Genomic DNA, 27,233 nt, shown 5'->3' with positions numbered 1-27,233 from the left:
CCTTTAAAAAGTACATTCTAAGTACATTTTAAGATCATTGTTGATGAAATCTTGAGTACTGCACCAATGGACAGTGTCAGTGGTTCCTTAATTGGCCTCCCTGATCAAGACTCTCCACTTGGCCGTCAAAGTACTTTTCTTTAAGGAGAGATCTAATTCCTCTATCAATAAAGTGACTTCCTATTTTCTTTTAGGCAGGAACCTGGAATCCTTGGATTCTTTAAGGAGTCTGTGGATAGATTTCAATAGGGTCTCTGTGTATTTGTTGGGGGAAAAAACCCCAATTACATCTTCAATTAAAAGATAGCATTTATTTTAATTATGAATTTTAAATAAATATTTTTCTGAGAAGGCTCCTACATTCCATCCCAACTAGCCTTCTTTCTCTTCTTCCCCCAGTGCCCATGTGCCTGGCATGTTGTTGTTACTGAGTGAATTCTTGTTGATGGATTAGTGGACAACAGGTCGATTAGCAGGCTCAACATTACTAAATAAACAGGTGGTTTTGTTCCATAGAAGTCTTTGGGGACACATGCAAATTTTTCTTAAAACTAAGTAATTAATTGACTTAGTTACATGTAGAATTGGTTTCTGCCAATTGTTTTCTGAAACTTTAGGATTCAGATTTTTCCCCTCTTTCCCCTCTCCTAGGTGCTAAATAGTCTGATCTAGGTTATACTAGCGCCTTCATGCAATACATATTCCATATTGTTCATGTTGTGATAGAATACACATATCATGTGTGGTAAAAAACTCATGAAGGGAATGAAGTGGAAGATGGCCTGCTCTTATCTGCAGTCAGACTCCAACAGTTCCTTCTTTGGCTGTGGGTAGCATTTTTTTCATTATGGGTTTTCACTCAAAAAATAAGGAAAATGTTTATCCCATTTCAAATAAAATTCTATCGAGATGACATCTGCAAGAGGAGAAGCCAGGAGATAGCCCTGTGCTGGTCAGGAAGAACGGGGATGCTGAGGGGGGAGGGAGGAGGAGGACGAAGATGGCCCCCCCTAGGCCCATGCTCTAAGATGACTGCTTTGGTGCTGGCCCTCCATTTCTTCCTTTCAGACTTCTCCGTTTATCATAAATCCTGCCTGGGAGGACAGTCTCTCTTCCAAGGAACAAGCCATTTTTCCATCAAGGAGCTTCTGTTCTCCTACCTCTGGGAAACAGCTTCTTCAGACCAGCCACCATGATTCTTTTTGACACACCATTTTGACTGGAGCTGAGGGGGTCCATGGGGGAGCCACGGATGGCCCCAGCTAATAACTCCAGGGAGACTTGGACATTCCTTGGAACTGACCCAGTCCCAGCCCTCCTCAAGCCATGGAACCTCCCACCTGGAGACAATCATTTTGGAAGAAGGCTCTTGGTGTGGCCCTCCATGCTCAGAATTGGCCCCTTTGCTGGGGAGAGAAACCTGAAGCCTCGTTCTGTGCCTTCTGGCATCCTAGAGCAGCTTCTCATTTCTGGTGGGCTCTTCTTTAGTGGGGAGACCTGTGGATGGTCAAGGGCTTGGGGTGACTTAGAAACTTAACAGTATGGTTGCTTTTCTCTGCCTACATTCCTGACCTAAATTCATAAACCCTGCTATTGCTTTAAAAGAAAAATAATTTTGTGGGTCATGCCTTTTGGTTTTGTTTTGTTTTTTAAACCCTTAACTTCTGTCTTAGAATCAATACTGTGTAAGAGTTAGGCAAATGGGGTTAAGTGACTTATCCAGGGTAAGACAGCTAAGAATTCCCTGGGGGCAAATTTGAACCCAGGACTTCCCATCTCAACATCTGGTTCTGTATCCTGACCTTTCAGTGTTACATATTTCCAATTATCCCTCTCCCCAGTGAATCTTGTGTGTATTTGTTTAAAAATCCAACAGCCTCCCTCTCCCCTGCCTCCACACACAGACCATGTCTCAGAGACCATGTTATTCCCAGCAGCAAGGGAGAAGTGTATTTTGTCATGTCTCCTGGGGCAGAGCTTGATCTTTAACATATATAGCATTCTGTTTTGTTTTATTCTTTTCATTTTTATTATAGTAGATTATTCTCCTAGTTCTGCTTTCTTCAGTCTGCATCAGTTTGTATAATTCTTCCAGGGCATTTCTGAATTTATCATTCATTTTTTCATATAAAACAATAGTACTTTGTTATTCTTATACCACAAATTATTTAGCCACTCCTTAGTCAGTGAATACTTTGCTTTCTTTTCTTTTCTTTTTTTTCCCTTTAAAATTTAGAATATTTTCCCATGGTTACATGAGTCATGATCCTGCTTTATTTTCAAATATTTGCTACTAGGAAAAAAGTGCTGCAAGGAATATTTTTTTAATAATTTTTATATTTTAGAAAAGTTATCATGATTACATGATTCATGTTCTTACTTTCCCCTTGCCCCCCCATAGCCGATGCGCATTTCCACTGGTTTTAACATGTCATCGATAAAGACTTATTTCATTATGCTTTTTTAAAAATCATAGTGATTAAATTATTTTACCTCTAAATGTCTAATAATGAGGTGTGATGGTTGTTCTTCAAACATAGATAGGCCAGGGAGACCTAAAGTAAAGTGCTTTCCAACTACAACGTTTTTATTGGGAAGATGGTAATAGAAGTGAGGGAGGAACCTGCCACCATTCAACTGTCGGGTAGCTCAGAAGAGGAAATATATAAGATTTGAAGATGCTGCTATTCTCTGGCCCTTGGATTTTAGGTTAATCTAGATGGCCAGATTTTTGAGCAAAGGTGTGAAACTTTAAGGAAAGTTTATTACCAGTAGGTGGCACAGTTACAATAACCTGAATAAGAAAACTACCTAGGTCAGGCATTTGACCACCAACTCCATTTATAATCCGTTTATTTTGTGACAAAAAAGCAATTAGTGCCGTTTTGGGATTAAAGGTGTTTTATGAAGCATTTCTTTTCGAATTCTCTATGTAGATTGTCCCCTTTTAAATGAAGTGGCATGTATTTTACTCTGAAGTTAATTTGTATTTGGGAGTTATATTTTCCTTTCATGATTTTTTTCTTTGAGTGGAGAGTGGCATTTGTAGAACTACGACGGGAGAGAGTTGTTATATTTGTAGTTGAAAGGTTTGTAATAGGATTGGTTCTTTCCTTAGAATAAAAAGAAATTCCTCATGCAGTGTCAACATACTTTCAGAGAAAATTACTTTTTTGCTTTTGAAAACTTCATCCTGCTTTAATACCTCTCCCAAACACGACTTTCAAATGTAATTGTCTAAATATACCTATGCAGTTAGGAATTATTAAGGCTGTTTCTTTATAGGACAGTGAAATAATTAACAGGATGGTTTTATGATGGAACATACAAGCTAGACTTTGTTTTTATGACTTCTCTTAAAGATAAGGAATTATGGAAACAAGAAGTTTTTAGTTTGTTGTTGGTGGTGGTTTGTTGTTGTTGTTGCTTTTTGTTAAACTCTCACCTTTATTCTTAGAATCAATACTATGTCTTGGTTTCAGGGCAGAAGAGTGGTAAGGGCTAGGCAATGGGGGTTAAGTGGCTTGCCCAGGGTCACACAGCTAGGATGTGTCTGAGGCCAGATTTGAACCCAGGACCTCCCATATCTAGGCCTTGCTCTCAATCCACTGAACCACTCAGCTGCCCCTAGTTTTTAGCTTTTAAAAGAAAATAGCATGGCATTAACATTTCATGGAATGCCTTGCTAAAGTGATCAAAATGAATATTTTAATGAGCCTAAAGATCAATATGAGTGTGTAATATATTGATTTTATTAAAATGATTTTTAAATGAAATGAAATTTTTTTTTAAAGAAAATAAGTTCTTAAGAACCTTAGTACTTTATATTTATCTGGGATTGTTTTTTCCTCAAGTCAATCAACAAGCATTTATTTATTTTTAAACCCTTACCTCCTCTCTTGGTGTCAGTTTCTAGGCAGAAGAAGAGTGGTAAAGGCTAGGCAGTTAGGGTTGGTTAAGTGACTTGCCCAGGGTCACACAACTAGGAAGTTTCTGAGACCAGATTTATCAAAAAGCATTTATAAAGCACAAGATAATGTCCTGGGCACTGGGTTATAAAGACAAAAATGAAATGGTCTCAGATTTCAAGATGCTTACATTGTATTGGAAGAGATAACATATACCTTTATCTACCTTACCGAATTTAATATATACATATGTATACATACAAAGCAAAATAAATACTAGGGAGTTAGATATAAAGTGAATAAGGGAGGAAGCTTTAGATCTCAGAGAAAGAGAACAGGAAAAAAATATGTTTTCATTCTTTTTCTTGCATCTCAGTATGTCCATATCATTCCAATCCCTAAAAACCTTCACTTAACGGTTACTCCTTCTAATTTCTACCTCCCTTCTCTCCTCTTTCTTAGTCCAATCCATACCCAAAGAGAAATTCCTCTCACAACATATCCAATGAATAGATATCCAGCCTCCAGTTAGGGTAGCTCACTCCCCTGAAACACTTGGCTGTTCACCTTTTGGATGGCTCTCATTATTTGCCTCTTTGTAACTTCCACTGGTTTCTTTTCCTTCCCTTCCTGAAGTGGTCACCGAGCATTTAAATACCTCCTATGTGCCAGGCCAACAGAACAAGTTTAATCCCACTGCTACAAGACAGTCTTTCAGACGTTGGAAGACACGCCACCATGTTCTCTTAATGGCTTTTCTTCTCTTGGCCAAAGCATCACTAGTTTGTTCCTCATAACAGAGTCTTGAAGTTCCTTCACATTTGTATATGGGCTTCATGCTCTTAGTTTGTAAAATGTGGTAGCCAGAAATATGGGCCAGAGATGGCAGGATATAACAGGACCATCATTTTCCTAGTCCTGGAGTCTTTGTTTCTCAATGCAGCCTGACATTTTTGGCTCTTCTATCACACTCCTAACTTATATTCCTTTTTCAGTCTTTTGAAAAATCTATATAATTGTTTTTAAGGCAAACTGTTATATCAATACTGATGAACTGGATTTTTTTTAGCATAATGGAAACACTTTTATTTAAACCCTTTCAAATTTCATCTTAGAAGATTTGTTGAAGTCCAGTCAGAAATGATGTGATAACTAAGTACATTGCAGGCCGGCTAATCTAATGGTAATAAATAGCTCAGGAAGCAGGTGGTATGAGCAGAAAGGAGGATGAGAGGAGAGAAATCTCCCCTTTCCACATTTGTCCATGGCCTGTGACTATTTCTTGGAACTCAAGATAAAGAAATAATTTCCTGTATATGGCCCAGATTCCATGTCATGCTTATTTTATCTTTCAGTGTCACCCGATGAAAATGTTTTTATAATAAACAAAAATTGTGAGACCAATACTCACCAAAAAAAAAAAAAAAAGATTTGTTGAGCTTTCTTGAACCTTAATCCTTTCATCCACTGTATTAGCCAATCTTCCTAGTTATGTGGCATTATAGAATTTGATTAGTATGGCATTTATACTTGTGCCCAAGTCATTGATAATCATGTTCGGTGGCACCATATCCTGGGTCTATTCCAGGAAAGATTCCTTCCAAGTGAGCATGGAACCATTGACTATTCTATGTGTCCAGTCATCTATCCAGTTGCCTAATTGGATAGAAAGGAGCCTCCAGGAATGCCCCACAGTTAGGGAGCTTTTCTGAGCTAAGCTTATTGGATGTGGAAACAAAATGAGACACTCACTTTAACATTCCACAGTTGACTCCACAGTTTAAAAAATGAAAATTTCCTTATAAAGGAAATTCAATAAGGATCCCCATCAAGGATACAGAGTTGACTCGGCTGATTTCAGCATCTCTGCCTGCATTGGCCTTGGTCTTCTGCCATACAAACATCCAACTTCAGTCCTCTGAGGCCCCTCCGAGGCTGTTTTGTACCTATGTCAGTAGAAAGGGATATTGGTGATCACTGGAGCAATCAAGTATTTAGGTGACACCTAATACTTCTCCTGGGGGAAACAGACAAGGAAAAAACTCACCTAGTTTACATGGAGGTGAGGAGAATGTCTCAGATCTTTCTCTTCCCACGGAAACTGAGACAGATGATCTAGTAAAGGAGACTGATGAGGAATTTTTTGGCAGATATGAATATAGTAGACGACCAAAAAAAAAAAAAAGCATGAAGAGAGATCAAGAACAGTGAGATCCATGGCTGGATTTAGTAATTAAGAGATTATTTATAATCTTGGAAAAAGCAATTTCTTATGAGTGGTGGGTTGGAAAGCTACATTGCAAAGAGTTGGAAAATGAGTAGAAGGAGAGAAAGCGAAAGAGAAAGAAAAAGGACTTTTCAATGAAAGAGAGGAGAGGCGGGATAGAAATTAGAAGGAATAACAGTGTTAAGTGAAATGTTTTAAAGGAGAGATCTAGCTATATCTGGAAGCAAGGAAAAAAGAATGAAAAAAATTTTGTTCCTTTTCTCTTTGTGTTTCCCTCTCTCTATTCCTTCCTCCACGTGTGTATATCTGTATTTAATATATGTTTGTATACTACTAAGGAGATAGGAAGGGATGGACTCTGGTATGTAAGTAGAGAGGTTGACCTTAACAAGAAGGGTCACCTCTTCCAGAGACAGTGAGAACAAAAGAGTGAAATAGGGGACTGTAGAATGATTTTGAGATAGAAAATAAAAAAGAGAACTAGATAGGGGTGTAGTGGGGTTGTCCTTCACTTAATTCCCAGAGAAAATAGAAGGGAAGATTTTACAGTGAAGACAAAGGTGCACATTGGAAACCTGAGAAAAAGAGCCTTGGAATAACGATTTGGGGATTGCCATAGAGAGTCCATCAGGAAAGAAAAAAGAGATTGTTGTAGCATTGAGGAGCCCAGAAGAGACTGTAGATCGACATAGCACAACTGAATGATTTTTGTTAACAGCATTCAGCAGTTCATATAAGTCTTCCCACCATTCTCTGAAAGCATCCCTTTCATCATTCTTAGGATGTAGTAATGTTCCATTATATTTATATACCAAGATGTGTTCAGTTCTTTGTTCTGACAAGAAGATCTTGTACTTATGGGTCTTTTTCTTCTCTGATCTTTTTGAGGTATAGGCCTGGTAATGAAATTCCTGGGGAACTGATAAGTATTTCCACTGGATTATACATATATTATCACTCAAAACCTATTTCCATATTATTCATTTCTGTAAATGAATAATCTTTTGGATTTTTACTCCCATGGTTCTTTTTCTAGAGGTAGATAGCATTCTTTCTCATAAATCCCTCAGAGTTGCAGAGTATTTTAAAATGGTTGTTGATTACTTCCTTTGAAAACTTGCCTGTTTGTGTCATTTAACCATGTGTCAATTAGGGAAAGGCTATCATTCTTATTTTTTTTCCAATTTATTCCTTAAATATTTTGGATATCAGATCTTTATCACAAAATCTTGCTCCAAAGATTAATTCTACTAATTTTAACTGTAAAACTTGTGTGAAAACCATACAATTTGATGTACTCAAAAATAGCCATTTTATCTTATAATCCTTTCTATCTCTTATCTAATTATGAACTCTTCCCTGATCTATAGTTGTACAAAGTATTTTTTTTCTTCCTTTTCTAATTTATGATGTGACTTTTTCTGAGTTACAAATACATTCATTTATGGTGTATGATGTGTGAGATGTTGGTTTAAATCTTATTTTTGCCAGATAGCTTTCCAATTTTTCGAACAAATAATGTTTTTGACAAATAATGAGCCTTTATCCATAGAAGTTGAGATTATTATAATTATTTTTTAAAGGCAGTTGGGGGGTCAAGTGACTTGTTCAGGGTCACACAGCTGGGAAGCATCTGAGGCCAGATTTAAACCTAGGACCTCCTGCCTCTAGGCCTGGCTCTCAATCCACTGAGGTACCCAGTGGCCCCCAGAAGTTGAGATTATTAAACATTATACTACTGTGTTTGCTTGCATTTCTATGTTAGGTACCTTTTCCACTGATGTGACTTCTGTTTTTTTTTAACCAAAATGAAATAGTTTTAATTATTACTTCTTTGCAATATAGTTTGAGATATCACATTTTAGGTCCACTTCCTTTGTATTCTTTTCATTTATTTCCCCAGAGTTTCTTGACCTCTTCTTCTTCCAGATGAATTTTATTGCCAAATGTGATGATGAGGATGAATTTCATTTTTTGTTTTTCTTCTCCCTTTCCCTCTCCTCTCCTGTCCTCTGAAAACCCTTGCCCTTTTCTCTTAGTATCTGCAATAAAACCTAGGCAATTTGGATTAAGTGACTTTCCCAGGGTCACAAAGCTGAATACTGTGTGAGTCCAGGTTTGAACCCAGATCTTCCCATCTCCAGGCCTGATTCTATCCACTGTGCTATCTATAGCTAGCCTTCCCTTATGTGTTAATAATGAGCTAACCCTACATTTCTGCTGGAAAGCATACCTGATTTTACTGCACAGTCTTTTTTGATGTGTTTGCTAAAGATTATTTGTTAATATTTCATTTAAACTTAAAATTGATTTTCATTAGGGATAGTGCTCTTTAATTTTATTTTGTTGTTCTTCATTGATGCTGCATTTACTCTTTTAATTTCTGGTACTAGTAATTAGCTGTGTTTTTTTCAAGTTAAATCAACCGATAATTATTTTGATTCCCCCCCCCCACACACACACACACCCCAATGAGATTCTGTTTTTATTAATTCAGTGGCTTACTTGCTTTTAATATTATTAATCTCCTTTGATTTTCAAGATTTCCATTTTGATGTTTAATTGGGGGTTTAAAATTTATTCTTTTCCTAGTTTTTTTTTAGTTGTATGCCCAATTCATTGAACTGCTTTATTGATATATACATTTAGAGATATACATTTTCCCCCAAGTGGTGCTTTGGCTGTATCCTACAAATTTCAGAATGTTGTCTCATTTTTCTCTTTAAAGAAATAATTGATGTTTTCTATGATTTCTTCTTTGACTCATTCATTCTTTGGGATTAATTTATTTAGTTATCAATAAATGTTTAATCTATACTTCCCATGGCCCCTTATTAAATGGCATTTTTATTATGTGCAGGAAAGGATACATTTAATATTGTGCTTTTCTTCCTTTATGTGTGTGTGGCAGGGTATTTATGCCATGGTCTGTTTTTATGAAAGTGCCATGTAGTGCTGGAAAAAAAGATATATTCCTTTCTATTCCCATTCAATTTTCTCCAGAGGTATATCATATCAAACTTTTAAGCTTCTATTCATCTCTTGACTTCTTATTTATTTTATGGTTAGATTTAGTTAGCTCTGAGAAGGGACAATTAAGGCCTCCCAGTATTGTTTTTATCATCTATGTTCTCTTATAATTCCTTTAACTTTTTCTTTAAGAATTTGGTTGCTATGCCATTTGGTGTGTATGTATTTAAGTATTGATGTTACTTCATTGTCTATAGGACTGTTTAGCAAGATGTAGTATTTTCCCTGGTTATCTCTTTTAATTAGATCTGGTTTTGCTTTTGCTTTGTCTGAGATCATGACTGCTACCCCTGCCTTTTTAACTTTACCTGAAGCAAAATAGATTCTGCTGTAGCCCCTTATTTTAATTGTGTGTGTCTCTTTTTAAAGTATGTTTCTTATAAATGACATGTTATTGGAGTCTAGTTTTTAATCCACTTTGTCATCTGCTTCTGTTTTATGAGCTCATCTCATTTACATTCACAGTTATGATTACTAACCGTGCATTTCCCTCCATCCTATTTTCTTCTCTTTATGCTTTTCTCTCCCTTTTTATCTTGCCCTCCTCTAAAGACTGTTTTGCTTCTGACCACAGCCCTTTAAAAAAATCTTCTTTATAGAATCCTTCTAACTACCTTGATAATGATAAAGTTCTTAGAAGATACATGTGTCATCTTCCCATATAGAAAGGCATAAACAGTTAAATCTAATTGAGTCCCTCATGATTTCTCATTCATGGTTACCTTTTTTTGCTTCTCTTGAGTCTTATATTTGAAAGCCAGATTTTCTATTCAGTTCATGTTCATCAGGAATGCTTGAAAGACCTCTATTTCATTAAATATCCATTTTTTTTTCCCTTGAAGAAATACATTCAGTTTTGCTAGTTCGCTATTCTTGGTTGTAATCTCAGTTTTTTTACTTTTTGGAATATCACATTCTAAGCCCTTCGGTCCTTTACTGTGGCAGCTTCTAAATCTTGTGTGATCCTGATTGTGGCTCTATGGTATTTTAATGGTTTCTATCTTGATGCTTGAAATATTTTCTCTTTGATTTGGGAGCCTTGGAATTTGGCTATAATATTCTTGGGAATTTTCATTTCGGGATCTCTTTCAGGTGGTGATTGGTGAATTCTTTCCATTTCTTTTTTACTCTCTTGTTCGAGGATATCTGGGCAGTTTTCCTTGAAACATGGTGTCTAGGTTCTTCAATGATGGCTTTCAGGTAATCCAATAATTTTAAAATTATATCTCCTTGATATATGTTCTAGGTTACTTTTCCCTTTGAGATATTTCCTTTTCCTTTTCTTCTTTTGACTTAGTTTTTATTTTTTCTTTTATGTAATGTGGAGTCATTAGCTTTTACTTTCCCAATTCTAAGTTTTAAGGAATTATTTTCTTCAGTGAGCTTTTGGATCTCTTCTCCATTTGACCACTTCTGCTTTTTAAGGAGCTATTAGTGAATTTTTCTCCCTCTCCTACACTACCAGATTTTAGAGGGGACTGAACAGAGAACATGGGTAGAGAAGCTGCAAATAAGAAAATTTAGACTTGATTCAGGTGCTTTCCAAAAGTGGGTAGGTTGATTGCATCAGGAGAAAAACAGGTGAATAAAAGGAGAAACAGTAGCCTCCCCCAACTCCTAGAAGTTGCAACAGTAGGAGAGATTTAGAAACAAGTATATGCTGATGAGAACAGGGAAATAGGATACAGTGAGTGTTGAAAATTTAAAAAGATGGCCCACAAAGAAAGGAAAAACAGTATAAAGGATGGCATTTATGTCGTAAGTGTATTATGAGAAAATATATGCAAAGCAGTTTGCAAACCTCACACAACTGCACAATGTAAGCTCTTATTATTCATGAAATTTTTGTATAATTTTATACCTTTTTCCAGAGGGTAGAGATTAAGATCTTGTTTCAAAGGAAGTTGACACTAAATACTTTCAAAATGTTCAGTTGTCATACTACTAATAATACTTAAGTTTTTCATGATGGATAGTTATCAACATTTATACCTTTTCTTTTAGATGATAAGCAATGTGATTAGCTGATCAAATGGACAGAGTGGGAACCAATAATTATGGATGAGTTGAGAAAACAAGAGTTTGATAATATTGAAGTCAGATTTTCTATTGAAATACAAATATAAGAGCTATGATTTCTTCAACATTAGGTTGAAGCACATTTTCTGATATTTTGGTGGTGATTGGCATGTACTGGGTGGGGAGGGGGGTGCTAAGCCATTTCTAAAGGATAAAAATCCAGGCTATAAATCTGAAGCTATCAATAAATATTTTAATGAAAATATGTTCCTGCTTGTTGAAACAAATGTCATTGGTGATAGATTGTATTTTTTGAACTGAAAATGCCCCTTTTTACTTGTATAACTAATCCTTTTTTCATTTTTTATTAGTTAATCATTAATAAGATTTTATGAATTGAATAAGAAAAGACTTATTTTCTTCCCAAAAAGAGTATTTAAAGGCAAATGGATTATTATATTTCTGAATTATTTTTACAATGAATTAATCAGGAATCCTTGCATTTAATGTTTAATTTCGTTTTAATATGTTACTTATGGTATGTATACATACTAAAATATATATAAATGTACTTATACTAAGAGCACATTTTTATAAAAATTCACATGAGAAGAGACTATTGAGAACATTTGGTCTAACCTTGGGAAACTTGAAACCCAGCAGCATATTAAAAGACTTGTCTGGGCTATGAGGCTAGGACTGTTTTCATTATCATGCTACATTTTGATTTGATTTGGGAGGATTCTTGGAGCAGTTCTAGCTTTTGCTGCTACTAAGCTGCCATCTTGGTTTCTTTTACATTTTGATGTGAGAATGTAAGAAAAATAAATGGTACCTAACTTAGAAGCAAATGAGCCTTTAAAAATTTTATTCAGTTTATATTGAAAGCTAAGCTCTGAGTCGCATAACTTTTCAAAAAAAGCCCCCGCTTGTATCATCCATATAAATGAGCATTATTTAACAGATTCAGAGCAATCAGGAAAATTTTATATTCACATCTCTTTGATGTTATGAAGTTAAAAAAAAAAGATTTAATTCTCAAAACAAAGGTAACACTGCTTTGTGACTTTGTGTTTTGTTTGTTTGTATCCTAGGAGTTGTTTCATTAGTAGCTGTTCATCCTTCTACTGTTAGCGCTGTCGGGAAGCAACTCTTGCCAAAAACTTTTGGGCAGTCTAATGTCAACATTACCCAACAAGTGGTAAGGAGCTCTTTGGTGGAGGGTGGAATGTTATTTTGGCATATATGTTGGATTCATTACAGATAAATTAAGATGAGGAGGAGGAGCCTTTACCTTGTTGAATTTGAAGTATACAGTAATATATCAATTTAGAGACGTGACCCTTCTTAACTTTATAGGATTCAGTACAATGTTTTCTCTCCAAGGTAGACTGTAGAGAAATAATTTCTTTAAAGTAGAGTAGGTATTTTTATTTGTTGACTTTCTCTCCAAGAGCTTATTAATAGTGATAATGCTTTATGTTTATGGGCTACTTTATATTTCTCAGTGTTTTTACACCTTGTCATCTTTGATGTCCATGATGGCTCCATGAGGTAATTGGACCACATATTGTTTATTTGTATGTGATGGATACAGATTCAGAGACAGAGATAGGGTAAATGACTTGCCTGAGTTCACATGGCTGGTTTGGGATAGATTAGAGACTTCAAATAATGACCTGTCTTCCTCCCCAGGATTCCTTACACTGTTCTATACTTTCCTCTATAACTTTGTCCTGTATCTACTTTATTATTTCCAAACTTTGTTCCTCTTTCGGTTTCTGATAACTTCTTGCTTTTGAGTTAATGAATATTTGTTTTACATTTATAACATGTTAAAAAGGGTGCTTAGCATAATCAAAGGGACATACCACTCAGTTGATTTTTATTGAAATTATATTGTTTTATAGATTATAATCTATTAATAGATTGATATAGATATGATATCTTTACAATATTGAATCAGGTCAGAATTCTGTGATGAGTGATAAATATCGAATGAGAAGAATTTCAAATAAAAGCAGGAAAATTTTCAGTCCATTGGTGATGGAAAATTATAGAAAGAGTGGAAATATAGAAGTTGAGGGAAAGACAGATATTTTAGAGTCCATTGAAGAGTTACTACAGGCAGCAGTCAGATGGAATATTAATAATTTCAAATTGTGAACAACACTGGAAAATCTGAAAAATTCTGATCAGAGTGTCAGAGCAAAAGATTATTTTTGTCTTTTGCTAAATGATTTTAAAGGAAATGGGAAAGAGTATAGTATTGTCAAGGGGAAAGAAATGGCTTTCAGAAAATACCTACTCATTTTAGTAATTACTATTTTTCTTAGTAATAAGCTGTTTTTACCAAATGATGTTAATACACATCTTTGTTTCACTGATTTCTCTTTGTTCTTTTCCCATTCATCTTCTCTTCTTTTGTCTTTTCTACACTTTTAACAAATTTTAAGTAATCTATATCACAATTAAATAAGCCCTACAATGCTTATTTCTCAATCTGTTTTGTAAACAACTTGTCTACACAATCCTTATGTTTTGCTTTCAGTAGAACCATGATACACCCACTCCATTTTCATATCCTTTAAAAGAAATCTATATCTCTTTCTATGTTGTTTTGGGTTCCAACCTTATTCCAATAGCTTTCTTAGGTTCCAGTTAAAAAAATTTCTACATTATGGCTTCTTTTGTCCAGAATAACTTTATAACTTATATAATAGAATTCTTGTTTATATCTAGCTATTTGTTTTATGCCTACTATGTCCATAGAATGAATAGAGCTTTCAAGACATAGACATTTTATTAGTTCCATTTTATGCCGAGAATTTGTGATTCTTTACATTTTAAAGAATTTATTTCATTTACCATTTTCTCAGATTTTCCTAAACAGCAATTTGGATTAATCTGGAAGGCTGTATATTTGCATAATAATTTTAATGACAACACATTTTTAATATTAATTTAATTCATTAAATAATTTATTATTATTATAATACCTTTTTTAATAATATATTTTCAATATTTCCTTCTCTCAGCAGTTCTACCCTATTTGTCAGTATAAAGAGAAACATTTTCACTGATGAGAGAATAATTTTTGTCAAATACTTCTAGCATTTTAAAGTTTCTTACAGCTTTTTTGATTTGTTTGATCATGAGTAGTTTATATCCAGAAAGATCACATGATTATAGATTAAAAAGCAAACAGAAAAAGTCAATTTTACCAAACTTTTTAATGCTAAAAAAACAAAAACAAAAACAAGACAAGAGATTTGTTGTTTCTAGATCAGAAGTGATATAACTGAACTGAACTGTGATCTAGGGTGGTTTTTTAGGAAGTTGTGATTATCCACTAAGCTAAATATCCTTAGTTCCCATTATAAATAATCATTCCTTATGTTGGTTTACATCCTAAGATAAGAATTCAGTGTTTGACAGTCTGACAATTAACTTAAATCACTCTTGGAGATGATTTTCTTCAGCTCAATACTGCTAAATTTGAACTATTACACTTTCTCTACTTAGTACAGTGCCCGGCACATAGTAGGTCCTTACTGAATGTTTATTGACTGACTAGGGACTTGAATAGATTTCTTGGCAACTGATATTAGGGAATCCATAAAATAACTGCTTAAAGTTTTGTTTTCTTAAGTCTGAGAGTCATTACTGGTTCTATAAGATGTTTCTCCATTACTAGTTATTAGTGATTCAAAAAATGCAGACAGAAAATCTGCTGTATTCAGAAGCCACCATTTCTGAGCTTGCTCTGAACTACTTGCTAGGGATTATTCATATAACCTCAGGATGCTATACTTTCATACATTGCCCTTAGTCATACTCTGAAATGAAATGATGGTATTATTTTCCAAGCTTCTGGATTCTATAATTCTAACTAGTTTCTTTCACATTTCTTTCTCTACTTTTTTTAGCCTGTTAGGCCTCTCTGTTGCCTTCACTTTCTCCATCCCCTTTATTTTTTCCTTTTCTTTAAAACTGTTACATTTTCCTTATCAAATATGCTAAAGTAAGTATTGTGATGAAAAAAAATGTGGAATTGTAAAGGTTAAAGACAATAAATTTCATTTTAAATTAATATTATAGCTATATTAGGATGTTTTAATCAAGCATATAGAGTATCTCAAATCAATCTTTCCTATCTGAAACCTGGCAAAACAAGGAGGAAGTAAGCAAATAAGATGTCTGCACAGTCCAGATTGATGTTACACTTGAGCTCGAACCCAGGGATTCTGACTTCAGCTCTTTCCACTATATCATAGGAAACAGCCAATTAAAAGGGGAGGAAGAAATTGCTGTTATATTCAGGTTGAGAGAAGTGATTACTGGCAGGCTATAGATGATGTGGAAGAAACGGGAAACATATAGAAAGCAGCCACAAATATGTGAAATTCTCTACAGTCTGAGGTCGGTGCAAAGGAAAATTGCCCATGATTAGATGAAAGCTTCCAAGAGTATCATTTCTTGCCTTATAATTCAGTGGAGTAATTTATTTCCTTCCTTCCTTCCTTCCTTCCTTCCTTCCTTCCTTCCTTCCTTCCTTCCTTCCTTCCTTCCTCCCTCCCTCCCTCCCTCCCTCCCGGCCTCACTCTCAATCCATTGAGCCACCCAGCTGCCCCTAGTAATTATTTAACTTTCATAAAAATCACCAAGAAAAGTTTCATTTTGTTAAAGACAGGAAGTATATAATATATCTTAAGATTTACATGTAGAATAACCATATAATTATAAAAATATGTTGATGCTTTAAGAGATAAAACTCCTAACAGTTTCAAAAACTTGTCAATCTAAAAACAAGACTAATGAATTATTTTTGAAGCTATGATCTCTTTGTTAGTCTGGTGAAACCTATGGGCCTCTTTTCAAAATAGTGTTTTAAAATCCATAAAACAAAATACATAGGGTCCCAGAGGAAACCAGTTATGTAGAAATTCAGTTGTCAAAATATTTTAAAATGTAAAGTGCTTAACTTAGTGCCTGGCATACAGTAAGCACTCTATATAGTTAGCTGCTATCATTACCATTGTTTAAAAATAAATTCATTGACCTCTTGAAATCTATTCATGAGATTCTGTTCTAAAATAACACATTCCCTGATGATTCTTTTAGGCTGAAAGTTTACTATTTGCTTTTCTGGGTTCTAGTGTTTTATTATTTCAAATGAAAAGTTGTGGGGAGACCAAGACTGAATAAGATATGGAATGGTATTTTGTCCCAACTTTTCTTTTCCTCTTAGTGTATAGTTCAGTGTGCTCTGTAATGGTAGGTGCTTAATAAATATCTGCCTGATGAATTAGCTGTGTTTAGGTTCACTACTGTATGCATTTGTTTAGGGTTGGTGCCTTAAAAAAAACCAAACACGAAAATGCTGTGTAAGATATTAGAAAATAAGGACAGTGTAAGAGTAAGGGTGAGAGTTTTTTCTTCTTCTTTTTTTAAAGATTCAGACTATATTTTCCCCAATGTTTGAGAATAAATACTAATTTTTACTTGTGATTTTGCTAATTTCCATTCTAAGTTACAGTATAATTTAAAAGATGGATTAGCTTGATATACAGAATTCCAAGTGGAACATCATAATTTAGTGTTTACAACTAAGAAGGCTAATAAAAATAAGACTGCTTTGTTCTTGAATTTAAGATTTATTAACACATTTGCTTATGAGAATCAAATTAGTTGTTTTCTAAGCTCCCAAAACACACTTTAATGTAGGTTACAAAATTTAAATTTAAAGTTCAATATTTAGATGTGAATGTTGCCTGTGTGTATCCAGAACAACTAATACGCATTTTAAGAGTGTCATTAGCTGGGAGGGTCTTTTGATTACTTTGTCATAAAAGTGGTTGGTCATTTTGGTAATAAAAGTCAAAAATAAGGTGACTATCTTAAAATGAGAATTTAACAGCTCACTGTTAACTCCATAAAAATTATTGAAAATGTAAATACTCTCCAAAGGAAAGGAGTGAAAATTCATTTCAATGTTTTCTCCTTTCATGGACCATAACTTGATGTGTGAACCATTAACATTGAATGAGGTCACCTGGACTTAAGGAAGATAATAAAAAAAGCTTCTCTGTCAGCTATTAATGGTGTCATATTAGGTAACACATTTATCCAGTTAAGAAGGGGAACAAAAGGGGATAGCAAGCTTAAAATAACCCCAAGATATTATCTATGGTGAATCTTTTCAACGATATATTATTCTTTCTTGTTTTTTTTTTTTTAACTTTCAGTATCTTCACTTTTTGCTTAAATCTATCATTTGACTGAAGTTTTTCAGTTCACTGACTGACTACAGTTTATACCTATGTGATTAAACTTAGCTTATAGATGGAATCTGAACATTTATGCAAAAATGTTGAGAATAATGCAATAGCAAGTCATTAATTTAGTTGGAAGGTGCATGTACTACAGTACATATAAGAGAGTAAAATTTTAATTGTATCTTTTATAGGGTCTCTCAACTAATGTTGAGGCACTGATTGATGTATATAACTTGAAAGTTATTCTCAAAAGACATGAAACTACCTGTTCATTGAACCAAGATTTATTTGGCATTATGTTCAGAGCACAATGAGAGGATTATTGGGGGGGGGTGTACATCGAAATTAAGGAAATGATGATCATATTGATACTTTTAACCCATTGGTTTTCGTTTGCTGCCTTCATTGATATATATGAAAGTGGCCTATATATTTGAGCCTGATAACGTGATGAGCTTTTTTACATAATAGTATATTCTTGGAACATGGTTAATCATTCTTCTCTTGCTTCCTTGTCAACATCAATGACTGCACTTTCTTTTTCTGTCTCTCAATGTAGGCATCCTCCAAAGTTCCTTTTTTATCCTCTAACGTCTGGAACTTTTCACCTGTGGTTGAATGGATGATGCCCAAAACTATATTGTTAGCCTTGTCTAATGTCCTGAGACCCAGACTTATTAAGCTTGTAGGACATTTCAACCCAAGTCATTCTTACTACCTCACATTCTGCATGTCAAAAATCAGATACATCATTTTTTTTCCTAAAACTGATTCCTTCTAAAGAACTGTTTCTTACAGTATTCTTCTGGTCATCCTGCTTGAAATGTTTGGTCCTCTTTATTTCTTCAGTCTCTTGCCCTCTATTAACTTATTTAACAAATCTTGTTTGAGTCTCTCCTTCCTTCCCATTTTATTCCTCCCCCCCCGATTTAGTTTATCTTGTATGGCTGGTGACAGTGGTCTAACTAGGAATGTGCAGTGGGAAAATGAGATGAGTTCTGGATTTCAAATGAGAAAGCCTGTCACTGAATCTGGGCGAGGGTCACTTTGTGCCCTTGGGATCTTGATCAGCCTATCCCTTCAGGCTGCAATTTCCTCACCTACAAAATGAAGGAACAGAGTTCAGTCATCTTAGGTCCTTAGTTGTTCCAGGGCAACAGAGAGGGGCAATGGGTAGGGTATTGGGCTTGGAGGCAAGAGGACCTGAGTTTGGGTCCTGCTCCAGATATTTACTAGCTTTATAGCCCTGGGAAAGTCACTTTGCTTCTTTCTCTTCTCTGAAATGGGGATTAGGGCACCACCTCACAGAATTGTGATGAGGAACGGGTGAAATACTTTCATAAAGTGCTTTGCAGACCTTTAACTGTAATCATCATTATTCAATCCTTTAGTCTTTCTTACTAAAAATCTAAAACAGTTAATTTTTATTTATTGCTCTGATTACATAGCTCCTCTTCTCTGAAGTCTAATAGTTCCTGGGAATATAGAGATTAAAGTCTTTTGTGTAGCATCCAGGCCAAATGGCATTTATTCATTTGCTTTCAAACCTTGCCTCCCTCTACTTCACTTCTTGAGTTTTATGCTTTTTCCATATTTATTTTAATCCTATCTGTCCTTCAAAGCCTCGCTCAAACAGTCTCTTTCAAATAACTTTCATCCATCTAAAACACTTGCATGTACACGCACACACATGCATTCCCTAATAGCTTTGTTCTTCTTGGTTTGTGTTAAATTTATTCCTCCTTCTCCTCTTCCTCCTCCTCCTCCTCCTCCTCATCATCATCATCATTCCCTTACCTTCCGTCTTGTAGTCAATACTGTGTATTGGCTCCAAGGCAGAAGAGTGGTAAGGGTAGGCAATGGGGGTCAAGTGACTTGCCCAGGGCCACACATCTGGGAAGTATCTGAGGCCAGATTTGAACCTAGGACCTCCCGTCTCTAGGCCTGGCTCTCAATCCACTGAGCTACCCAGCTGGCCCCTTATTTTATTATTTTAGTCACCTTTAAGTTGTGTGTTATTTTGGTTTTGGCTTGTTTGGATTCTTGGCTTACTGATGAATTTTATTTAAAGGGGAGAAGGAAAGGTAGAAGAAGGAAAAATAAGAAAAGTTTATTTTTAGAAGAGATGGGTTTGTATTATTCCTTAAGAGCTAGCTGTGAGTGCTTGACTGTTTTAGGCAGCTCTTTAGTTAATTAAATTAAGTAGCTCTAGCTAATTAGTAAGTTATTTAAAAAATGACATTTTTATAATGTGGGAGATTTCTAATCCTATTTTGAATTGTCTTTTTTAACTGTAGGTAATTGGTACACCTCAGAGATCTGCTGCGCCAAATACTATCCTTGTAGGAAGTCCACATACGCCTAACACACATTTTGTATCACAGAACCAGGCTTCAGACTCCTCACCTTGGTCGGCGGGGTGAGCAATATTCTTCTCAAATTATTAGAAATTTAATCATAAATTTCTCTGTTTTGCCTAAATGTAGGTATGCAACCAAACCAAATACATTAAGGCTTCAATTTATTTTTTTCAGAGATCATAACACTTTAGGATATTGAAAAAAATTAAGGGATATGAAAAAATTTAAATCAAACCCAGATTAGATAATCAAGAGTACACTTTTATATTAGCATATGGAAAATCAGATCATTAGGAAAACAGTCCAGTGACTCCATCTACATGAATGTTCTAGTTACACTTTAAAGGTTTATCAGTGTTGGCTGAAGATGAGGAGTCATGATACCTTCTTCAGTGCAACTTATGGTAACTTTGAAACTTTTCATTGTCATTCCTAGAAAATGACACATTAGGAAGTTCAGTATAAATGTGTGTCTGCGACTTCAACAATCTTGACTATAAACTTTTTAGAAGGGGAGAATAGTGTCCTCTGTTATATAAAGTACTTCTTTTCACTTTAAGCAAAGGGTCACTTAAATTAGGTTTAAAGTGGAATTAATTGCCTTATGATTACAGTCTCATGTGTCTTCTGGAGAAAAATGTGTATATTTAATACTTATTTGAAGATGGAAACCCAAATTTTTACATTTCATTATTATTACACCTTTTTTAAAAAATACAAAACATCTTTTCCCTAAGTAACACAAAAATGAAAGATGTTTTTAATGTTTGTGAATCTTAGTTATTTGTTTTCATAAGGAGGACCCCAATTTTGCATCTTACCTCATAGATAGATATTATTATATTGATTATATTTGTGGTTGTCATGCTCATAATTTAAGTTTGCTTTTTTTTTTTTGAAATTTTATTCTGAATAGAATTTTTATATTGAATAGTACCTTCAAAAAGTTTAATATCTAGTATATAGCTTTTACCTTTTAAGATGTGTCCCATTCCTCTAACATTATAAAGGTGTAATTGTGAGATTTTGTTTCTTGGAATGTTCATTTTCTACCCTTAAAAAAAATCCTTGAAGTCCACTGGTAGATCTAATAGTTTTCTGCCATGACATAATGAAGTGTGCTTCCAAATTGTGGCCATTGGATGTGATTCGCCTGCTCTGGTTGCACCTATAAATACCACTAGTGAGTTCACTTTTAGGTAAGGATGAATTTTAGATGAAGGTTGAGTTTTAGGTAACATTCCTTTACCATGTCTTTTTTAAGGAAGCGCAATAGAAAAGGAGAGAAGAATGGCAAGGGATTAAGACATTTTTCAATGAAGGTTTGTGAGAAGGTGCAGAGGAAAGGAACCACTTCATATAATGAAGTGGCAGACGAGTTGGTCGCAGAGTTCAGTGCTGCTGATAACCACATTTTACCAAATGAATCAGTAAGTATAATATAGACGAGTTGGTGTTTCCTAGGGGACCTGAGAAGCTTCCCTTTGGGACCTTGGAAGAGTATTTTTTTCAAGAGCTGTCAAGCCAATTATAGTCAAGGCTTTGGCAGAGATCAATAACATTATGTTAATGTGTTGACATTGTATCAAGATTACTCTTTGGGGGATTAGTTTTTCCTTACCTATGGTCAGGGAGAAGGGTGTAATGAACTCCACGATATAAAATAAAGCTTATCTCACCTGTTTTTGAATTTGCTTCTTTCCTGCTGTATGTCTTTAAACCCCAATTTTGTGAAGCTTTTTGCTTTCTTCCTCTAAAACATAATGTCATCAGCAGGCTTACGACCAGAAGAATATAAGACGGAGAGTCTATGATGCCTTAAATGTCTTAATGGCCATGAATATTATCTCGAAGGAGAAGAAGGAAATAAAATGGATTGGTCTTCCAACCAACTCAGCTCAAGAATGCCAGAATTTAGAGGTATGATTAGCTGAATACTCAAAATTAGTTTTCCCCTCATCAATTTTAATGTGCTTCAAGCCCACTTATATGTACTATTTGAACAGATAGAAATCTGGTAGGTATTTTTATATTTTTCATCGATGTTATCCAAGCACTTACTAATTACTTCTTTTTGACTGGCTCTGCTAGCTGTGGGAAACAAGTTACTCAGGTAGCATGTCTGCCCCGGAGGATGGTGTTGCTGAACTTGTTGTTCTGTGACTCAGGTGATGGAGGGATGTCCTTGCTTCCTTTTTTACCTGCCTTCCCTATCTATTTATCAGTTCAGTTCTCTGTCCTTCCATGACTCATTACAATACAGCTGTGTAGATATGCAATTAAAGAGCTCAGTAAATTGAGCCTTCAGTAATTTTGTTGTTGATTTTTCAGATCTAATTGAAAATGTAAATCATTTCTGAATTATTTGGAATTAAAACCTTTTGTGGGGGGAGAGTTATGGTGCTTGTGCTCTAATATAATAATTCTCATGTAGCTAATTGGAGTGTATGTGACTCAGCCTTGGAAGCTGCCTCTCCGAGTCTTCATTTTCCACTAGAGTATAAAACAGTATGTTTTCTAGAATTCTGGAGGAGAGAAAATTATCTCTCTCCACCCCCAACTCCCTTTCTTGGTTTCTGCTATTAATTATTGCTCTTAGCTAGAATCATTGGCCTCTGGAACAGCTAGTAGATGTTGGATATCTTTTACAGTGAGCACATGAAGGCTTCAGCTTTGTTCTTGGGAAATAATTGTAGAGTTTGCAGTGTTGGCTATTTCCCTAAAGGGGCCTATATTTGTTGAATCAGGCAAAATATTAAGCTTGCTGCTACTGTTACTACATAAAAGTATTGAATTGTGGTTCTGAAGGACAGAGAGACATACTTGTCATCAATATATTCTTTAACCCTTTGAAGGGTTCCCTTCATTGCAGTCATGCTCCGAGTCACAGAACCGAGCTCAGCTCTGTGGACCGAAATCTAATGAAATGATATAATACCATGGCTGTGGGCAGGGTGGACCTACTGACACTGAGATGATTTGAATTTTAATGGGGATAGTTAGCCTGCCATTTAAAAAATAATTGTTAACGTTAGCAGAAATATATTGCCTCAACATAATGGAAAAGTGAATCTTTCCCTATTTTCCCTCTCAGTGGTGTGTATCTACAGAACTGCCATCTCTTGATTTGAGAGTTTAAAAAAAATTTTATGAATATAGCAAGCCCTGCAGACTAAAATTTGACCTTTGATATCTTTGTGACTCTGGGAAATTACTTTTCTGGGCCTAAGTTTGTTCATCTATAAAATGATGGATTTGTACTAGTTGGGGTATAAGGTCCCTTCTAGTTCTAAATCTATGCTCCTATAGTATAAATATGGATAGAATTAAAGGTAAATTGAAATTCAACTTAAAAATTTGGATATAATAAATAAATATTTAGAAGCTGAATGAAGGATCATAGAAATATAAATCAGAAAGTCCCTGAAGGAAGTCAAGAATTTTATTATTTCAACAATAGAACTGACATTTGGTTTATTAAAAAATTTTTATATTAAATTGCTTTGGATACCTGAGATTGCTTCTACCTTCTTCAGATGATTCTATGAGATGATTTTTGTGTGTCTTGTTTCTAAAGGTAGAGAGGCAGAGAAGACTTGAGAGAATAAAACAAAAGCAGTCTCAACTTCAAGAACTTATTCTACAGGTAATGAAATTCTTCTCTGTGTAGGGAACATAATTTCTGGTCTTATTTTTAAAATATCTTTTCAAAATAACAAAATACACTCTAGTTTTAAGTAATAATTGCTAAATAATTTAAGTTTTGCATGATCAGTTTATACCTAAATTCCAGTTACTTGGCATGTGATCCTGGGCAGACTACTCAAGTTCTGAGTCCTCCATTTCTTCATCTATAAAAAGGGATAAAAACACACTACAATCTCCTTTAGATTGCTCCTCCATTCTTTTACCTTCAAGCTCCTTCTCTGCTGTGGCATTTCTCCAATCTTTTAAAAAAAATACCCATATTTGATCTTACCATTCGTAATCGTTGTCATCTTACAGCTATCTTCCCCTTCTCTGTTAAACTCCTTGAGAAAGACATTTATAATAGATCCTTCTATTCCTGTCATTTGATTATAAACCTTCTCCATTTTCACTTCTGACCCTATTATCTGACTTTTCCAAAGTTAATAATGATTTCCTAATTTCCAAATCCCACAGCTTTTTTTCAGACTTTTATCTTTCTTCACCTCTGAGCCACTGGATAATTTCAGCCATCTAGAATATTCTCTTCTCTTTTGGTTTTGATGAGATCTTTCCTGGTTCTCCCATCTCTCTGTCACGCCCCCACTTGCCATGGGTGACCTCGAAGTCTCTGGACCCTCTTTACTGTTTTTTAAAAATAATATTTAAGTCTTGAGTTCTAAATTCTCTCCCTTCTTCTAACTTTCCCCCTCTCTAAGGGAGTAAGCAATCTGATACACATTTTACATTTATAATTATGTTAAACATTTTTCCATGTTAATCATTTTGTGGAAGAGATCTCAAATGAAAGAAAGAAAATGAAATATAGTATGTTTCAGTCTGTAGTCAGATTCCGTCCTTTCTTTCTCAACCTCTGTACTATCTTAATTGATGATCTCATCAGCTCCTCTAGGTTTATTTATTATCTCTATGCACATGGTTCCCAAATCTATATATCTGTATAAGGCCGGTTAAGCCTTAGTCTCCTGACTTCCAGTTCTCCATCAGGAACTGCCTTTTGACTATGTGGCATTGGATGTTCTGTAAGCAGCTCAGAGATACATCCAAAGCAAAAGTTGTTACCTTTCCTTCCCTCACGCTCTCTTCTTTCCCCCTTTGCAACCTTGGTGTCAGCCTCTACTGCTCCCTCTTCCTCACTTGGTGTATCCAATAAATGGTCAAATCTTGTTCCTTCTTATCTTAAAATATCTCTCACAGACCTGACAGATATGACAGACAGACAGACAGACAGACAGACAGACAGACAGACAGACACACACACACATGCTGTCTGTCTGTCTTACACTCACTCTCTCCTTCTCTCCCTCACACATGTTCAGGTCTTTGTCTTTTCTAACCTGAATTATTGAAGTAGGTCTTCTTGCCCTTGAGTCTCTCTCCACTATAATCCATTCTCTACTCGAGCTTCTTTTTCTAAAGATTTCTTCCTTTTTTAAATTAAATTTTACTTTTTTTTCAGTTACACATAGAAACAATTTTTGACAATTGCTTTCTGACATTTTGACATTCTGATCCCCTGTCCAAAGTGGTAAATAGTCTCATCCAGGCTATAGTGGGGCCATGCTTCTTTGTCTAAAGAGGCAGATCTAGGCTCATCACCCCCTGCTCGCAGAACTCCAGCAGTTCCCTGGTATCTCCTGGATCACAGATAAACTCCTTTGTGTGGCATCTTAAAGCACTTCAGAACCTGGCCTCTTCCTGCTTTTCTTCTCTTAAATAGATCCCTCTCCTCCATGCTCTCAGCTCCCCAGAGAGCCCGCACTGTCCAAAGGTCCTTTCTTGCTGCTGGGTCTTTGCCCTCGCCATTCCCCTTATGTTTGGATGACTTGACTCCCTCACCTCCACCTCTTCATTTCTCGGGCTTCTTCCACATCCTGCCTGCTCCAGGAGGCCTTTCCCACTCTTTCTCCGCTGCTAATTTCCTTCCCCTCTGAGAACCCCTTGTATTTTCCTTGTTGTTCACGTGTTATTCTCCCCCATTAAAATATAAGTTGCTTGGTGGGAGGGCTATCTTTTTGCCTCTCTTTTATTCCTCCATCACGTGGCCTGTTGTAAGTACATAATAAGTTCTTGTTCGCTTGCGTAGTCTGCTTCACAGTGTGTTGTGGAGCAATGCACTCTGGATCTTTTTGTCTGCATTTGAAATTTGGAATTTTGAGGGACCTGCTAGGTAATGAGAAACAAAAATGAGTAAGAAACATTTCCTGACATTTAAGAACTTGCTGTGTCCTAGGGAAAGTGATCTAAGTGTGGAAATAATAAATCTCATTTGGAATATGGCAGGTAGCAGAAAGAGATACTACTGTGCCAGTGGTGGTAGTTATTCTGTGGGGTGGAGATTTGGGGAAAGCCTTGTGGAAGAGAGGTTACTGCTGTTTTAGGCCTTAAAAGAGCGATAAGATTTTTTTTTTTTGAACAGGAAAGAAGATTATATTTTAAAAAACTAAACTTTTCTTACATAGTTTGTTTTTGAAATAAGTTTATATGTGTTAAATTTAGTGGATTGTAATAACATGGAAAAAAGTGCATCAATAAAATATTTTTCAAGAGCACTGAAAGAAACCAAGAAATACATAAGAGCATACAAAGAAATTGGTGTCTTTTCTCTCTACTAAAGTACAAAGTACATAAATAGAGAAACATACCCCTTTTAACCTTCATGTCTCCCCAACACCTAGCACACTGCATTGTTTCATAGCAAGTTCTTTCGTTCAGATCCTAATAGCTGTAAAGGATGACCTGCATCTTCAGGGGGAAGAGCATTCTGAACACAATTCTACAGGTGGGGAAGTACTAGCTATGTTTGGGGAATTGCAAATAGTTTGAACTATAAGGAAGTCATCATAGAAGGCATTTGGACAATATATTTGGGCCTCTTGAATTGTTTTTTTTTTCCCCAAAATGTGAAATTATAGGTTTCGTAGGACCAGAACTGTGTTTTATCACTTAATTAATAGCAATCACACCACCTCTTTATAGAGAACCTAAATATTTGTAATGTAGTTGACATACATTTTCTCATTCAATCCTCAAATCAGCTTTGTAAGGTTTCAACTGCATTATTGTGCAGATGAGGAAATGGGTTCAGAAAAGTTGAATTTCTTGCCCAGGGTAACACAGCAAGTAAGCAGGGGAGGGCAGAGTTTCTGAAACCCAGGAGTCTTCTGACTTAGTCCTGTGCTCTTTGTACTGTACCTTGATTTGGAAAATTAACCTGGTATTAGCATTTTGGTATGGATTTGGGAAAGATGGGAGCCAGAAACAGTTTTTGTGTTTGTCCCAAGAAATAATGAATGCCTGAACTTGGATGAGGACAGTGAGATTGGAATGTCTAGACATTGTAGAAATGATAAGCCCTGATAGCCAGTTAAGTCTGAGGACCAAAGAGGAGCCAGAGATGGCCTGGGAGAATGGAAGTGACATTATAAGGAACCGGGGAAGACGTGAAATGAGCTGCTTGGGGTTGGGGGGGTAGAGGGAGGTGAGCAAGATGCTGTAGACATGCTGTGCTTTAGGATGGTGCTAGTGTACCCTGGAGGATGTGTCCATAGACACTTGGAAATGTGGAATCTGAACCTTGGAAAAAGAAGACTGGGTTAGAGAAAGCTATTTGAGAGGGGTGCGCCATCTTGGAAGTTGTACAGAGGCTTCGTTCTTCATTATAGTCAATAGTGTGACAAGTTGGCACTAATAGAAACTTAGC

At 35.5% G+C, this 27,233-nt stretch overlaps 1 protein-coding gene across 2 annotated transcripts in view; it reads left to right on the top strand.

The window, feature by feature from the left end:
- The window catches only part of TFDP1 (transcription factor Dp-1), a 118,736-nt gene that overhangs the window by 75,709 nt on the left and 15,794 nt on the right, over positions 1-27,233 (top strand). Inside the window, exons 3-7 of one of the 2 annotated variants that reach the window (XM_044670501.1) lie at positions 12,279-12,385; positions 19,760-19,881; positions 21,087-21,252; positions 21,599-21,742; positions 23,400-23,468. In XM_044670501.1, the coding sequence (XP_044526436.1) occupies positions 12,279-12,385; positions 19,760-19,881; positions 21,087-21,252; positions 21,599-21,742; positions 23,400-23,468 (608 nt within the window). Of the gene's footprint in view, positions 1-12,278; positions 12,386-19,759; positions 19,882-21,086; positions 21,253-21,595; positions 21,743-23,399; positions 23,469-27,233 lie in introns of both variants that reach the window. The other variant, XM_044670500.1, reaches the window with a different exon arrangement.

The sequence above is a fragment of the Gracilinanus agilis genome, chromosome 3 (genome assembly GCF_016433145.1).
Source record: "Gracilinanus agilis isolate LMUSP501 chromosome 3, AgileGrace, whole genome shotgun sequence".
In the NCBI taxonomy this organism is placed as follows: Eukaryota; Metazoa; Chordata; class Mammalia; order Didelphimorphia; family Didelphidae; genus Gracilinanus; species Gracilinanus agilis.
Note: the sequence above shows the minus strand (reverse complement) of the source record. Positions and strands in the feature narration are given on the sequence as shown.